Source organism: Moschus berezovskii, chromosome 4 (assembly GCF_049115385.1).
Source record: "Moschus berezovskii isolate FMDL1 chromosome 4, NW_MosBer_1.0, whole genome shotgun sequence".
Taxonomy (NCBI): domain Eukaryota; kingdom Metazoa; phylum Chordata; class Mammalia; order Artiodactyla; family Moschidae; genus Moschus; species Moschus berezovskii.
This window is the reverse complement of record NC_142463.1, coordinates 117,286,133-117,302,167: the sequence shown is the minus strand read 5'-3', so window position 1 is coordinate 117,302,167 and position 16,035 is coordinate 117,286,133. Positions and strand designations below refer to the sequence as shown.

The following is a 16,035-nucleotide window of genomic DNA, read 5'->3' as shown; positions in this document are numbered from 1 at the left end:
ACGCAGCAAGCAGCAGATGCTAGTTTGTCCACAATATCCATTATTTCCACACTAAGAGAAGCTCACATTTTTTTTTTTTTCCAGATCACAATGTGCATTATACTTCTGAGCCTCCTTTGAAGCTAGGCGCAAGAATGTGACACAGTTCATACCCAGTGAGAAATAAAGTCTGCTAAAAATTTCTGGAAAATGTGCCTTCCTGATAGACACCATGCCTTCCTTTTTTTCTGTCTGAAATACAGATATGATGGTTTGATCTACAACAGCCGCTTTGAGATCATCTGGGAAAGGCCAAGACAATTGCGGCAACCTTAGCCCTAGCACCCTTAAATTTCTGAATCAACACCAGCAACTGGACTGGTTCACTGCTGTGGATTTTTCAATACATAAGAAAAAAATCCAATTTATTTAAGCCAATGCTTAATTACTTCTGTTGCTTGTAGCTGAAAGCAATTTTTATATTATATTATTTTATAATAATATAAAATATTTTAATATAATAGAGTATAAGATATAAAACTTTATATCTTATACTTTCCTCATCCTTATATTCTAAGTTTCCATTTACAGTTCAGTTCAAGTTTTATCTCCCAAGTAACCAAATTATGTTAGTCATCAAGATTTTCTCATTTATCATATTCTTCTAATTTTCTTTCTTTTTTTCCTTCTTTTGAAATTTATTTATTTTTTAATTGAAGGATAATTGCTTTCATGATTTTGTTGTTTTCTGTCAAACATCAACATGAATGAGTCGTATACCATAGCATGAGCTTTACAACTACCAGTACCTAACTGATCTCTCCTTTAAAAACCATCAATCAGCATATTATTAATGGTTCAGAACTGATATGTGCCATCACTGTGGGTATAGATACAGTTAGTAAATTAGCATCAGTGGAAGCTATGAGCTATAAAGGGACCTAAGAAATTCAGTCATATTTTACCTAAATGCTAAAGACAACTGCGTCATACTCTGCCTCCCTTAGGTGAATGTCCTTTCACTAGAAAACTACCAATTGAATCTGCAGCCCAAAATGTAAAGTTCAGTTCAGTTCAGTTCAGTTGCTCAGTTGTGTCCGACTCTTTGCGACCCCGTGAATCACAGCACGCCGGGCCTCCCTGTCTATCACCAACACCCGGAGTTCACTCAAACTCATGTCCATCGAGTCGGTGATGCCATCCAGCCATCTCATTCTTTGTCGTCCCCTTCTCCTCCTGCCCCCAATCCCTCCCAGCATCAGAGTCTCTTCCAGTGAGTCAACTCATCGCATGAGGTGGCCAAAGTATTGGAGTTTCAGCTTTAGCATCAGTCCTTCCAATGAACACCCAGGATTGATCTCCTTTAGGGTGGACTGGTTGGATCTCCTTGCAGTCTTTACGAAAGTATTCCTTATCGTAGTTAGCACAGTAAATGTTATTTAATGCTCATCATTTTACTTGTCAGTTATTACTATATTCATAATTAACACATCTCTGACTCTATTTCGAAAGAAAAAAAATTCTTTTTTTTTCAGGTGAATAGTGTGATTTTTCTCCTTTCTTCAGTAGAAATTCTCACTGTGGGAATTTTACTGCTGGTTTTAATAGTGAGTCAAAAAGTGAGAACTATTTGATCATGCATTAAAAAAATAATTGAAACACAGCTTCAAGAGACGACTCCATTTACTCAATTAGATATAATTATATCTGAAATGGAACGAATTGCAATGAAAATGCAAAACTGTTCACATATTTTTAAAAATAGCCTGCACACATTTAAGGAGAAATGAATATATAAGAAGGAAATGAACAACTTTTAGGCACAACTCTCTTGGGCAACCAATCTGCTTGAGTAGAACAAGTCTAAATAGGACAGTTTCCAAATACATTTTCTTTGGGATAACACTCCTATGAAAGTAATCATCAAAAGCAGTTGTATCAACATTCTCTTATTTGGTTGGTTTGCTTTCTGCCCTTCTGTTATAGGTCTTCCACTGCTAGCGACTTCTAGATTTTCCTTACATGAAAATTATTTTGAGATTAAATATAATTACAGTTTAGCCTTGCAGTCATTTGTCCACTTACTTGGACCCTTAATGATGACAGGGTAGAATTAGAGTTACAGTTTTATTTTCATTACTCATTTACCACATTATTTGAGCTACATGGCTAACAGAGGGAAGGAGAACAGTAAAACCAAATCAACAAAAGTGCTGGTCAAATTGTGAAATGTATCTGCTAGTGGCTGTGTTCAATGCCTGATGAAAGGAGTCTACAAAGTAGTTACCGTTAAAAAAAAAATCTCTTCTATGTTCTATTTTGTTGAATTATTTATCAATAATGAACGAAAGGAAATGAGCAGTTTTACTATAACATGAGTGGAAATAATTTAAAAGCAGGAAATGCTGACTTATAGTACAAGAAGACCTTCCAGAAACCTTTTCCAAAAAAAAAAAGATAGCAATAGCCTTTTAATTCATCACCAACTGGCCTGCCATACATCTGCAATCGTTTTTTTTTTTTTTTAAGTTTTTTAAAAGTATGCCTAGAATTTCATTTTACTTCAATAATCTCTGGTGTGAAGACTTCCTCAAAGACAGACTTCTTTCTTACAGCCTAACCTGTTTTCAACTCTCTTACGAGAACAAAGGAAATTAAATAATAAAGTTTATTACTCTAGTAACACACTACAAAATTCAATAAGGCATGGAGAACACAGAACGATGCAACTAGTATTTTCTAAATGGCATTAAATGCACATCCATATCCTACTCTCTTTAGCTATTTCTTATATAGATATTTTTCCACAGCTCAAAACCACAAAGCAGAATCATTTTACATTATAGGGTAAGGCCAAACATTGACCTAGGAATCTAATTTACTTTGCTAAAATTGGAAAATCAAATTCCTATTCCCAAATATCCATATACAGGATACAGGAAAATCCAATTGCTCAATAAACTTTGACTTTATGCCCTCTACACTCACTCCAAAATTCTACAAGCTCCACTTAAGTCAAAGAGAGGGATCAAACCCACAACTCATTTTTCCTTTCCAATTTACATGTAACTTTTGAATTCAGAGATGGCAGAAAATATATTTTATTAACTTTCTCAAGTCCTCATATTGCTCAGGGTGAAAAACTTGCCGACTGTTTTTAATCAAAGAGTTAAAATAGTAATGTCTTTCAAGTGACCACAAAGTAATGACCAAATAACATTTACCTTACTTATTGTGTCATTCAACAAACATGTGCCTATCAAATCCAAAATATTATATTGAATTATATTGCTCTCAATGAATATGCTTTAACCTTTATAACACAGGGATAAAGTAGTATAAAAATATATCTTAAATTCTGGAGCCCATGTATTTTTAATATTTACACATTTGTCTTTAATATTGAAATATTTAATTAAAAATTGATCAAAATATATTTTATACAATGTATTTAGCTCTTACTTCTCTGTTATATAACTGTTGAATAAATGGTACAAATTACTTCCTTGACCTTTAATGTCTTCATCTATAAAATGAAGATAATACTTAGCTGGCAGCTGAGCATTACATAAATTAATAGAGATGAACATCTTGCAGTTATGTCCTGTGCCAGACACTGCTTGCTCTATGTGCTGGGGTTATGGTAAATGCAAATATAACAAACAACATTCCTGTCCTTACAGAGGAGGAAAAGCTGGCTAAAGTAACCAAGAAGGAGATGCAGCAGAAAAACTAGACCAGCCATTGTAGCACAAGAGCTCACAAAACAAAGTGTTTAAAAACACAGGGAACACCAAAAATGAACTTGAGGGGACTGATTGCAAAAGGACACAAATAAACTTCTTGAAGCAGTGAAAATGCTGCTATCCTGAATGAAGTGGTGGTTGTCAAAAGTCATAAAATTGGTGATTTTTTATTGTTTGTACATTGTATCTCAATGAATCTGATTTCTAAAAAATGCATGTCATGAAAAACAAAATTAAAAAGGGCAGAAGAGCTATTCTAAACGAGAGGAGACTAAAGAGGTATGACAAGGAGATGCCATGAATGACCTCTGATTGGATGTTGAATCCCTTCCTCCAAAAGCTATAAAGAATATTTTTGGGGAAAATTTGGAAATTTGAACATTGATTATATATTAAACTCTATTATAGCAATGTTAAACTTTGATGTGGTCGTTTTATTGTGCGTGTATAGGAGAACATTCCTTTTTTAGGAGATGCGTATTCAAGTATTTAAGGGTAAAGTATTAAAATGTTTGTAACTAACTCGCTAACCGTTCAGAGAAAAACACAAGTGAGTATAAAGAGATAAATAGACACAAATAAAACAAATGTGGAAGAATGTTAACAACTGGTGAAATCAAGGTAAAGGGTCTCCATATACTCACTGTACTCATCTTTCAACTTTTCTTTTTTTAAAAAATTTATTTATTTTAAATTGGAGGCTAATTATTTTAGCCCCGGGTGTACATGTGCTCCCCATCCTGAACCCTGCTCCCACCTACCTCCCCATCCCATCCCTCAGGGTCATCCCAGTGCACCAGCCCTGAGAACCCTGTCTCATGCACTGAACCTGGACTGGCAATCTGTTTCACATATGATAACATGTGAAGTTTTTAAAAATAAAAACGGGAGACTGAAAAAAAGAGGGAATAGTCAACCATGTCAAATACCATTGAGAGGTCAGGTAAGATGAGAATGAAGATATGACTCTTGGCTTTGGCAAGGCATCGGTCATTGGGGACCCTTTTGCAAGAGCACTTCATTCAGCAGGGCAAAAGTTACAAAAGAGTAAGCAGAGGAGAGAATGGGAGATAAGCAAATGGAGGCAATGAGTATAGGTTAACTCTTTCAAGAGTTTTGCTAGGAAGGCAGCAGAGAATCAGCATATGGAGTTAAGAGATTCTCCCTACACCAAAAGCAATATTAAGGCACTTTGTATGTTGGTAGGGATGACCCAGTAGAGAAGAAACTGATCACTGGGGACAGCAAGGGTAAAAATGCAGGAGCAAAGTCTCTGAAATGGTGAGAAGAGCTGGGATGCACAATCCAAAAGGAAGGCGTCACCTTACATAAAGGTGACCATGATGACAATGACAAAGTAAGAGTGACCACACTGAAAACAGCTAGGCACTATTTAAAGCATTTCTGCTCATTTAATTCTCACCCAAATCTAAGAGGAAGGTACTACACTAATATCTCCTTTTACAGGAAGCTCAAGTACAGAAGGAAATGGCAACCCACTCCAGTATTCTTGCCTGGAGAATCCCATGGACAGAGGAGCCTGGCAGGCTATGGTCCATGGGGTCACATAGAGGCAGACATGACTGAAGCGACTAAGCACGCACGCATGCATAAGTACAGAAAACTTAATTAATTTGTCCAACTATACACATCCAATAAATAGCAAAGTTGGGATTTACAACTCGGTGGAAGAAACTTTTCTCCCAGTGCAGTAAGAAGGAAGGCAGAATTTGTGGGTATAGATGCCGCTAGGCAGTGGAAAGATGAGATAGCTCTTAAATGATCGCATCTATTTTCTCAATGTAGCATTTTGATGAGTTCATCAGCTGAGGGGGTGAAGAGAGGGTATGTTGGAGATTTGAGAAGAGAAGGTGAGAAATTCTTGTTTCAGAGAGAAGGCAAGTGAATTTACTAGCAATGATAGGTGGCACTGAATGCCCCTTTGGAATTAATGGTCATAAGTTTGAACTGAATCTCCTTGTCCTGACTGGATGATGTTTTGTAGTGATTTCAACCGCTTTACAGCAGGTATAAAGAGTAGAGCTGTGTTTAATTAGGGTGAGATTTTACAGACAAGTGGGACCTAAGGAAAGCGGATTGGGGGGGGTGATTTGTAAAAGAGTGGTGATACTATGGGACATGGAATATCGGCTTGGTAAGGAGGAGTGTATGGCATGATGGATGTAAGACACAGAAAAAGTGGCAGGGTCATGGCAGGGTCTAAGGACTGGAGATTTGTGAGGTCAGAGAGTAGCTGGAGTGTGGGTATTACAGTGGGAGAGCAAGTAAAAGTCAGAGCAGGAAGCCTGGAGACATTTCAAATGGATGTCATTATGGATGATGAGGTCTTGAGTATGACCATGTGGGTGGAAAGCTGAGGTGGTGCAGAAATAAAAGATGAGTGGATCTAAAGAGGCCTGAGTGCTGGATGAATCCTCTGTGTAGATGCTGACGTTTTATAGAGAGTTGACAAAAGCCATGGTGGAGAAGTAGTCAGTGAAAGTGGGGTAGAAGACAGCAGCAAAGAAGGGTAACAGGAGTGTTATAAACTTGAAAGATGTTCAGTTCAGTTCAGTCGCTCAGTCGTGTCCGACTCTCTGCGACCCCATGAATCATAGCACGCCAGGCCTCCCTGTCCATCACCAACTCCCGGAGTTCACTCAAACTCATGTCCATCGAGTCGGTGATGTCATACAGCCATCTCATTCTCTGTCGTCCCCTTCTCCTCCTGCCCCCAATCCCTCCCAGCATCAGAGTCTTTTCCAGTGAGTCAACTCGTCGCATGAGGTGGCCAAAAGATGTTAGGGAGACTAAAGAAGAAAGGCGAGGTCATCTGGAAGTTGTAATGGGGAGCAAGGATACTATCTGCCCCATCTGCAGGCTCAGAGATATATGAGGTGGGAAGGAAAAATCAAGGTCTAATTTGAGAAGTGGCCTCAAAACAAGAAGGTTAAAGGGATGGTTCAGAAAAGAAGCTGAGGATACAACACAGTACTGAGCACATGGTATCTACTTAATCAGTATTTCCTGAATTTGAAGTAACTTTTCCAAGAGTAGTCTATATCCTAAAAAGGAAAACAAAACTTATTTACAAATAAATTCAAACCAGATTAAAAAGAAAATGATCCTCTAATATGGTATTTCTCAAATCCATGAAAAGGCTCATTTTCAAAAATTAGTCCCCTGGCCAAGATAATTAAACAGCATCTTATTGTTTTTGGCTTAATATCAATATAAATGGATAGCTTGCTGTTATGCAAAAGAATGCCTGGTTTTATTTTATAAGAACCTGAGATCCGAACACTAAAATTAAGTAAATTCTGCCTTGTTGAAGGTTAGACAATAGCCTTTCTGAGCATAAGCTGACCAGAAGTCAGATCTATAATGGTTCAAGCAGAGAAATCTAGGTACTTATGGAACAAGATTAATAATATTTCTTAAGCATATTCTTTGGAGTGTAATACAGTACCCTTTCGAATATACTGTTCCACTCGAAGTTGTAATATGATTGATCCATGAAAGCTTCAGAGGTATGCCTTTACTGAAGGAGGATAAGTTCACCTCAGCGTTACAGTTTGTTTTTTTTAAAAGTTTGTTCTGTCTTCCTAAGACTAAGAGGATGTCATAATTCTTTTATGTTTTAACAAAAAAGTTTTATGTCTATAACATTGCCTCCCAAGCATTTCTAATAAGCTGTCTGTATACAGTTAATTGAAGTTTGGCAATACTCGGTCTTAAAATGTACAATGAATACCTAATACTCTTTCTCTAAGACTAAATTTTATTGGAATTTATCTAGAATCCCAGTGTTTTATCATTGTATTTGGTGGCTTTAGCATAATCATCAATCAGAATGTGGACTGGTTCAACTGCAGGTTAAAGGACTTTTCAATTTTGTCTTACTCATAAGGTTGTCATTAGACAGAAAATTTACCAGTAGCTCTGTTACATCAGATAAATGGACTTGAGAAGGACAACCAATCCTCCCAGTTCCATTAGAATTTAATATGATGTGCCAGAGAAAGTCAGCCAACAATATACACTGTGCTCATTCTCAACATACAGCTGACACTGGGAGTGAGAAGTTTCTCTTTTCCATGAAGAACCCAGCTGGAAGCAATCTATTCTTTACTAAATCTCTTTAGTACTTTGTCTATTCCTTACGGGATTCTCTCTCTGGAGTACAGTGATTTCTGTGCTCATATTATACTCCCTGCTAGACTATAAGCAAGCACACCACACCGTCACACTTTGGATACTCTCAAAGCACTATGGTATTATTTGCATTTTATCCAATACCCAGAATTAATGAGAGAACAAAATGCAATAGTAATATTGTCAATATCAAATTCATTAGTATTACAGATTAAATATAAACAGGTTTCTTAGGTTTAGTTTGGGAATCACATCACCTTTATGTTATACAAGAAACTGCTTTGAGCTCCAATAACGTAACTTATGAACTCATCCTCACAACATAGCAAGGACTTCTTATACAGCAGGTATTACCAGAAAGGCCCCAGACAAGAAGTCTATAGATCAGTAAAGATAGCAACTTTTCTAAATTTATAAATAAAAGAGAATGAATTTACAAAATATATAGTAATTGTAAAGGTAGCTTTAAACTAAACCTTTTACTTTTTAAAAGAGAGGAATTTAAAATTACTATTTTGTGAAAACAGTAGGAAAATGTTTCAGAATTAATGCATGGATATATACTTGACCAGAAGAATGTCTTAGTTAATCCAGAGAATCTAGGTTAAACAAAACAATCACATGTCATTCATAAGCCAAAATTTCAACTTACCATTTATGTTTATTGCTGGTAATACAATTGACATCTTTGGTCTTGAGGTCTTGTTATGGGTGGTAGCTGGTAACAGCAGGTGATCCTAAGATTAACAAAGAACAATTTGTTACACATAACAATCAGCTTAGTCCTATAACAAGCCAAATTCAGAGTTTCTAGGATGCCAATATTTCAATGCTATCATAAAAAAAAAAAAAGAGGCTGGCTAATCCCTTTTGTACTTGGAACTCTGGTCTGAAGGACTAGGTGCAAGGTCTCTGTACTCGTCCCCCTGTGAGCAAGTGAAACCAGACTAAGCACCGAGGAAGAGAAAAAGGGATCTTCCATCAGGAGGGAGGCGTCATTCTGGAGGATAGGAGTCCTTGAGTCTGGCTTCAGACCTGTTTTGAAGACTGGGTTAAAAGCACTCCCCCATTTCTTCTGGACTCAGAGATGAAGCCCTGAGCCTTTGGAGTGGGAGCACTGACTCCAAGACCCTAGACTAACAGAGAACTAACCCTAGGGAGTATCAAATAGTGAGAACTCACACAAAGGAAACCACCTGAATACAAGACCCGGCATCACTCAACCACCAGTGCAAGATGCCTGTGCAGGACACCTGTGCAGGATGCCTGATCTAAACAACAAACAAAAATACAAACCCAATCATCAGCAGACAGGATTACCACCTCACTCAGCCTTGTCCATCAGAGGAAAAACAAACAAACAAACAACAACAAAAACTCAGCACAAATCTCACCCTACATGAAGCTTACACAAACCACTGAACCAACCTTAGGAGGCCAACCAAAAGGAAGAAAGAATTCAAGCTTGAAGCCTGGAAAAATGAGACCTCAAACACAGTAAGTTAAAAAAAATAATGAAAAGGCAGAGAAATACTACACAAATGAAGGAACAAACTAGAAATACAGAGGTCCAAGTAAATGAAGAGGGAATAGGCAAACTACCTGAAAAAGAATTCAGAATAATGATAGTAAAGATGATCAAAAACCTTGAAAACAAAATGGCAGAAATGCAAGAATCAATTAACAAAGACCTAGAAGAATTAAAGAATAAACATGCAGAGACAAACAACACAATTACTGAAATTAAAAATATTCTAGAAGAAATCAATAGAAGAATACCTGAAGCAGAAGAATGAATCAGTGAGCTGGAAGATAAAATGTGGAAATAACTTCTGAAGAGCAAAATAAAGTAAAAAGAATGAAAAGAACTGAGGATAGTCTCAGAGACCTCTGGGACAATATCAAACACACCAACATTTGAATTATAGGGGTGCCAGAAGAAGAAGAAGAAGAAGTGAAGGCAATGGCACCCCACTCCAGTACTCTTGCCTGGAAAATCCCATGGACAGAGGAGCCTGGTGGGTTGCAGTCCATGGGGTTGCTAAGAGTCAGACACGACTGAGTGACTTCACTTTCACTTTTCACTTTCATGCATTGGAGAAGGAAATGGCAACCCACTCCAGTGTTCTTGCCTGGAGAATCCCAGGGGTGGCGAAGCCTGGTGGGCTGCCGTCTATGGGGTCGCACAGAGTCGGACACAACTGAAGCGACTTAGCAGCAGCAGCAGCAGAAAAAGAAGAGAAAAAGAAAGGGTATGAGAAAAAATTTGAAGAGATTATAGTTGAAAATTTCCCCAACATGGAAAAGGAAATAGTCAACCAAGTCCAAGAGGCACAAAGAGTCCCATAAAGGATAAACCCAAGGAGAAACACACCAAGACATATATGAATCAAACTAATAAAGACTAAACACAAAGAAAGAACATTAAAAGCAGCAAGGGAAAAGCAACAAGTACATTCAAGGGAAACCTCATATGCTTAACAACTGATCTTTCAGCAAAAACTCTGTAGGCCAGAAGGGAATGGCAGGATATATTTAAAGTACTGAAAGGGAAAAATCTACAACCAAGATTATTGTACCCAGCAAGGGTCTCACTCAAAATTGAGGGAGAAATCAAGTTTTTCAGACAAGCAAAAGTTAAGAGAATTTAGTACCACCAAACTAGCTTTACAACAAATGTTAAAGGGACTTATACAGTCAAGAAATACAAGAGAAGAAAAAAGATCTACACAATCAGTTCAGTTCAGTTCAGTTCAGTCGCTCAGTCGTGTCCGACTCTTTGCGACCACATGAATCACAGCACGCCAGGCCTCCCTGTCCATCACCAACTCCCAGAGTTCACTCAAACTCATGTCCATCGAGTCGGTGATGCCATCCAGCCATCTCATTCTCTGTTATCCCCATCTCCTCCCGCCCCCAATCCGTCCCAGCATCAGACTCTTTTCCAGTGAGTCAACTCGTCGCATGAGGTGGCCAAAGTATTGCAGTTTCAGCTTCAGCATCAGTCCTTCCAATGAACACCCAGGACTGATCTCCTTTAGAATGGACTGGCTGGATCTCCTTGCAGTGCAAGGGACTCTCCAGACTCTTCTCCAGCACCACAGTTCAAAAGCATCAATTCTTCAGCGATCAGCTTTCTTCAACCCCAAACAATTAAGAAAATGGAATAGGAACATATATACCAATAATTACTTTAAATGTAAATGGATTAAATGCTCCAACCAAAAGACACAGACTGGCTGAATGGATACAAAAACAAGACCCATATATATGCTGTCTACAAGAAACCTAAAGGCACATATAGACTGAAAGTGAGAGGATGGAAAAATATATTCCATACAAATGGGAAGCAAAAGAAAGCTGGAATAGCAATCCTCATATCAGACAAAATAGACCTAAAAATAAAGACTATTACAAGAGATAAGGAAGGACATTACATAATGATCAAGGGATCAATCCAAGAGGAAGACAGAACAACTGTAAGCATCTACGCACCCAACACAGGAGCACCTCAATACATAAGACAAACACCAACAGACATAAAAGGAGAAACTGACAGTAACACAACAATAGCAGGAGACTTTAACATGCCACTCACACCAGCAGACAGGTCATCAAAACAGAAAATTAACAAGGAAACACAATCTTAAATGATACATTAGATGAGACGGATCTCATTGGTATCTTCAGGACATTCCATCCAAATGCAAAAGAATACACCTTCTTCTCAAGTGCACATGGAACATTCTCCAGGATAGACCACATCTTGGGTCACAAATCAAACTTCAGTAAATGTAAGAAAACTGAAATCAAGCATCTGACCACAATGCCATGAGATATAGCAAGAAAAAAGAAATAAAAATTACAAGAAAAAAGCTGTAAGAAACACAAACACATGGAGATTAAACAACACGTTTCTAAATAACCAAAAGGGAAATAAAAAAATTTTTAGAAACAAATGACAATGAAAACACAACTCAAAACCTACGGGATGCAGTAAAAGCAGTTCTAAGAGGGAAGTTCATAGCAATTCAATCCTACCTCAAGAAACAAGAAAAACATTGACTAGACAATCTAACTTTACACCTAAAACAACTGGAAAAAGAAGAATAAAAACCCCCCAAAATTAGTAAAAGAAACCAAATCATAAAGATCCAAGCAGAAATAAATGAAAAAGAAATGAAAGAAACAATAGTAAAGATTAATAAAACTAAAAGCTGGTTCTTTGAGAAGATAAACAAAATTGACAAGCTTTTAGCCAGACTCATCAAGAAAAAAGAAAGAAGAATCAAATCAACAAAATTAGAAATGAAACAGGAGAGGTTACAACAGACAATGCAGAAATACAAAGGATTATAAGAGACTATTATGGACAACTATATGGCAAGAAAATGGATAACCTGGAAGAAATGGACAGATTCTTAGAAAAGTTCAGTCTTCCAAGACTGAACCAAGAAGAATTAGAAATTATGAGCAACCCAATTAGAAGCACTGAAATCGAAGCTGTGATCAAAAATCTCCCAAAAAACAAAAGCCCCAGGAACAGATGGCTTCACAGGGGAATTCTATCAAACATTTAGAGAAGAGCTAACGCCTATCCTTCTAAAACTCTTTCAAAAAAACTGCAGAGGAAGGAACCCTTCTAAACTCACTCTACGAGGCCATCATCACCCTGATACCAAAACCAGACAGAGACAAAACAGAAAGAAAACTGCAGGCCAATATCACTGATGAATATAGATGCAAAAATCCTCAACAAAATTTTAGCAAACAAAATTCAGCAACACATCAGAAAGCTCATACACCATGATCGAGTTGGGTTTATTCCAGGAAAGCAAGGATTCTTCAATATATGCAAATCAATCAATGCGATACACTATATTAACAAGTTGAAAGATAAAAACCATATGATAACATCAATAGATGCAGAAAAAGCCTTTGACAAAATTCAGCACCCATTTATAATTCAAACTCTTCAAAAAATGGGCATAGAAGGAACCTACCTCAACATAGTAAAGGCTATATATGATAAGCTTACAGCAAACATTATTCTCAATGATGAAAAACTGAAAGCACTCCTCCTAAGATCAGCGACAAGACAAGTGTCCACTCTTACCACTATTATTCAACATAGTTCTGGAAGTTCTAACTACAGCAATCAGAGAAGAAAAAGAAATAAAGGAATCCTGATCGGAAAAGAAGTAAGGCTCTCACTGTTTGCAGATGACATGATACTGCACATAGAAAAGTAAAGATAAAAAAAAAAAAATAAAAAAAAAAAAGAAAAGTAAAGATAGTATCAGAAAATTATTAGAGCTAATCAGTGAATTTAGCAAACTTGCAGGATGCAAAATCAATACACAGAAATCACTTGCATTTCTATATACTAACAGTGGAAACAGTGTCAGACTTTATTTTGGGGGGCTCCAAAATCACTGCGGATGCTGATTGCAGCCATGAAATTAAAAGACGCTTACTCCTTGGAAGGAAAGTTATGATCAACCTAGATAGTATATTAAAAAGCAGAGACATTACTTTGCCAACAAAGGTCCGTCTAGTCAAGGCTATGGTTTTTCCCATGGTCATGTATGGATGTGAGAGTTGGACTGTGAAGAAAGCTGATCGCCGAAGAATTGATGCTTTTGAACTGTGGTGTTGGAGAAGACTCTTGAGAGTCCCTTGGACTGCAAGGAGATCCAACCAGTCCATTCTAAAGGAGATCAGTCCTGGCTGTTCATTGGAAGGACTGATGCTGAAGCTGAAACTCCAATACTTTGGCCACCTCATGTGATGAGTTGATTCACTGGAAAAGACTCTGATGCTGGGAAGGATTGGGGGCGGGAGCAGAAGGGGACGACAGAGAATGAGGTGGCTGGATGGCATCACCGACTCGATGGACATGAGTTTGAGTGAACTCTGGGAGTTGGTGATGGTCAGGGAGGCCTGGCGTGCTGTGATTCATGGGGTCACAGAGAGTCAGACACGACTGAGCGACTGAACTGAACTGAATGAAAGAAATCAAAGACGACATAAACAAATGGAGAGATATTCCATGTTCCTGGGCAGGAAGAATCAATATTGTGAAAATGACTATACTACCAAATGCAATATAAGATTCAATGTGATCCCTATCAAATTACCAATGGCATTTTTCACAGAACTAAAACAAAAAATTTCACAATTCATATGGAAACACAAAAGACCCCAAAGCCAAAGCAGTCTTGAGAAAGAAGAATGGAGCTGGAGGAATCAGCCTTCCTGACTTCAGATTATACTACAAAGCTACAGTCATCAAGACAGTATGATACTGGCACAAAAACAGAAATACAGACCAATGAAACAAGATAGGAAGCCCAGAAGTAAACCCATGCACCTATGGGTACCTTATTTTTGACAAAGGAGGCAAGAATATACAATGGGGCAAAGACAGCCTCTTCAATAAATGGTGCTGGGAAAACTGGATAGATATGTGTAAAAGAATGAAATTAGAACACTTCCTAACAGCATACACAAAGATAAACTCAAAATGGATTAAAGACCTAAATGTAAGACCAGAAACTATAGAACTCTTAGAGGAAAACATAGGCAGAACACTCGATGACATAAATCAAAGCAAGATCCTCTATGATCCACCTCCTATGCTATGCTATGCTAAGTCACTTCAGTCGTATCCGACTCTGTGTGTCCCCATAGGTGGAAGCCCACCAGGCTCCCCCGTCCCTGGGATTCTCCAGGCAAGAACACTGGAGTGGGTTGCCATTTCCTTCTCCAATGTGTGAAAGTGAAAAGTGAAAGTGAAGTTGCTCAGTCGTGTCCGACCCTTAGCGACCCCATGGACTGCAGCCTACCAGGCTCCTCCATCCATGGGATTTTCCAGGCAAGAGTACTGGAGTGGCTTGCCATTGCCTTCTCCAATCCACCTCCTAGAGTAATGAAAATAAAAACAAAAGTAAACAAGTGGGACCTGATTAAACTTAAAAGCTTTTGCACAGCAGAGAAAACTATAAGCAAGGTGAAAAGTTGACCATCAGAATGGGAGAAAATAATAGCAAATGAAACAACTGACAAAGGATTAATTTCTAAAATATACAAGCAGCTCATACAACTCAATACCAGAAAAACAAACAACCCAATCAAAAAATGGGGAAAAGACCTAAACAGGCATTTCTCTAAAGAAGACATACAAATGGATAACAAACACATGAAAAGATGCTCAACATTGCTCATTATTAGAGAAATGCAAATCAAAACTACAATGAGATATAATCTCACACCAGTCAGAATGGCCACTATCAAAAAGTCTACAAACAATAAATGCTGGAGAGGGTATGGAGAAAAGGGAGCGCTCCTGCACTGTTGGTGGGAATGTAAATTGATACAGCAACTATGGAAGACAGTACAGAGATTTCTTAAAAAACTAGGAATAAAACAACCATATGACCCAGCAATCCCACTCATAGGCATATAAGGAAACCGAAATTGAAAAAGACACATGTATCCCATTGGTCACTGCAGCACTATTTACAATAGCTAGAACATAGAAGCAACCTAGATATCCATTGACAGATGAATGAATTAAAAAGTTGTGGTACATATACACAATGGAGTATTACTCAGCCATAGAAGGAACACATGTGAGACAGTTTTGATGAGGCAGATGAACCTAGAACCTATTATACAGGGTGAAGTGAGTCAGAAAGAGAAAGATAAATATTGTATTCTAACACATATATACGGAATCTAGAAAAATGGTACTGAAGAACTTATTTACAGGACAACAATGGAGAAACAGACATAGAGGACAGACTTATGGACATAGGGACAGGGGAGGAGAGGTTGAGATGTATGGAAAGAGTGAGATAGAAACTTACATTTTAAAAAAGTGATAGTTTTTATTTGAACCTGACTTTGGGATAATTAACTACAAATCATTTTATGATTCATTCATTCATAATGCAATACACATGAATTACTGAGTGACTGTCATTAGCCCAGACCAGCCTGTGATGCTCAGTTATGTCTGCCTCTGCCAGGCTCCTCTGTCCATGGAATTCCCCGGGCAAGAATAATGGAGTGGGTGGCCATTCCCTTCTCGAGGGGATCTTCCTGACCCAATCCAGGTCTCCTACATTGAGGGCAGATTCTTTATCGTCTG

General features: G+C 37.9%; 1 protein-coding gene across 2 annotated transcripts in view; it reads right to left on the bottom strand.

The window, feature by feature from the left end:
- ATF6 (activating transcription factor 6) overlaps window positions 1-16,035 on the bottom strand; it is a 250,627-nt gene that overhangs the window by 60,160 nt on the left and 174,432 nt on the right. For both annotated transcript variants that reach the window (XM_055401458.2, XM_088835977.1), the window contains exon 15: window positions 8,533-8,617. In XM_055401458.2, coding sequence (XP_055257433.2) covers window positions 8,533-8,617 — 85 coding nt within the window. The remainder of the gene's footprint in view (window positions 1-8,532; window positions 8,618-16,035) is intronic.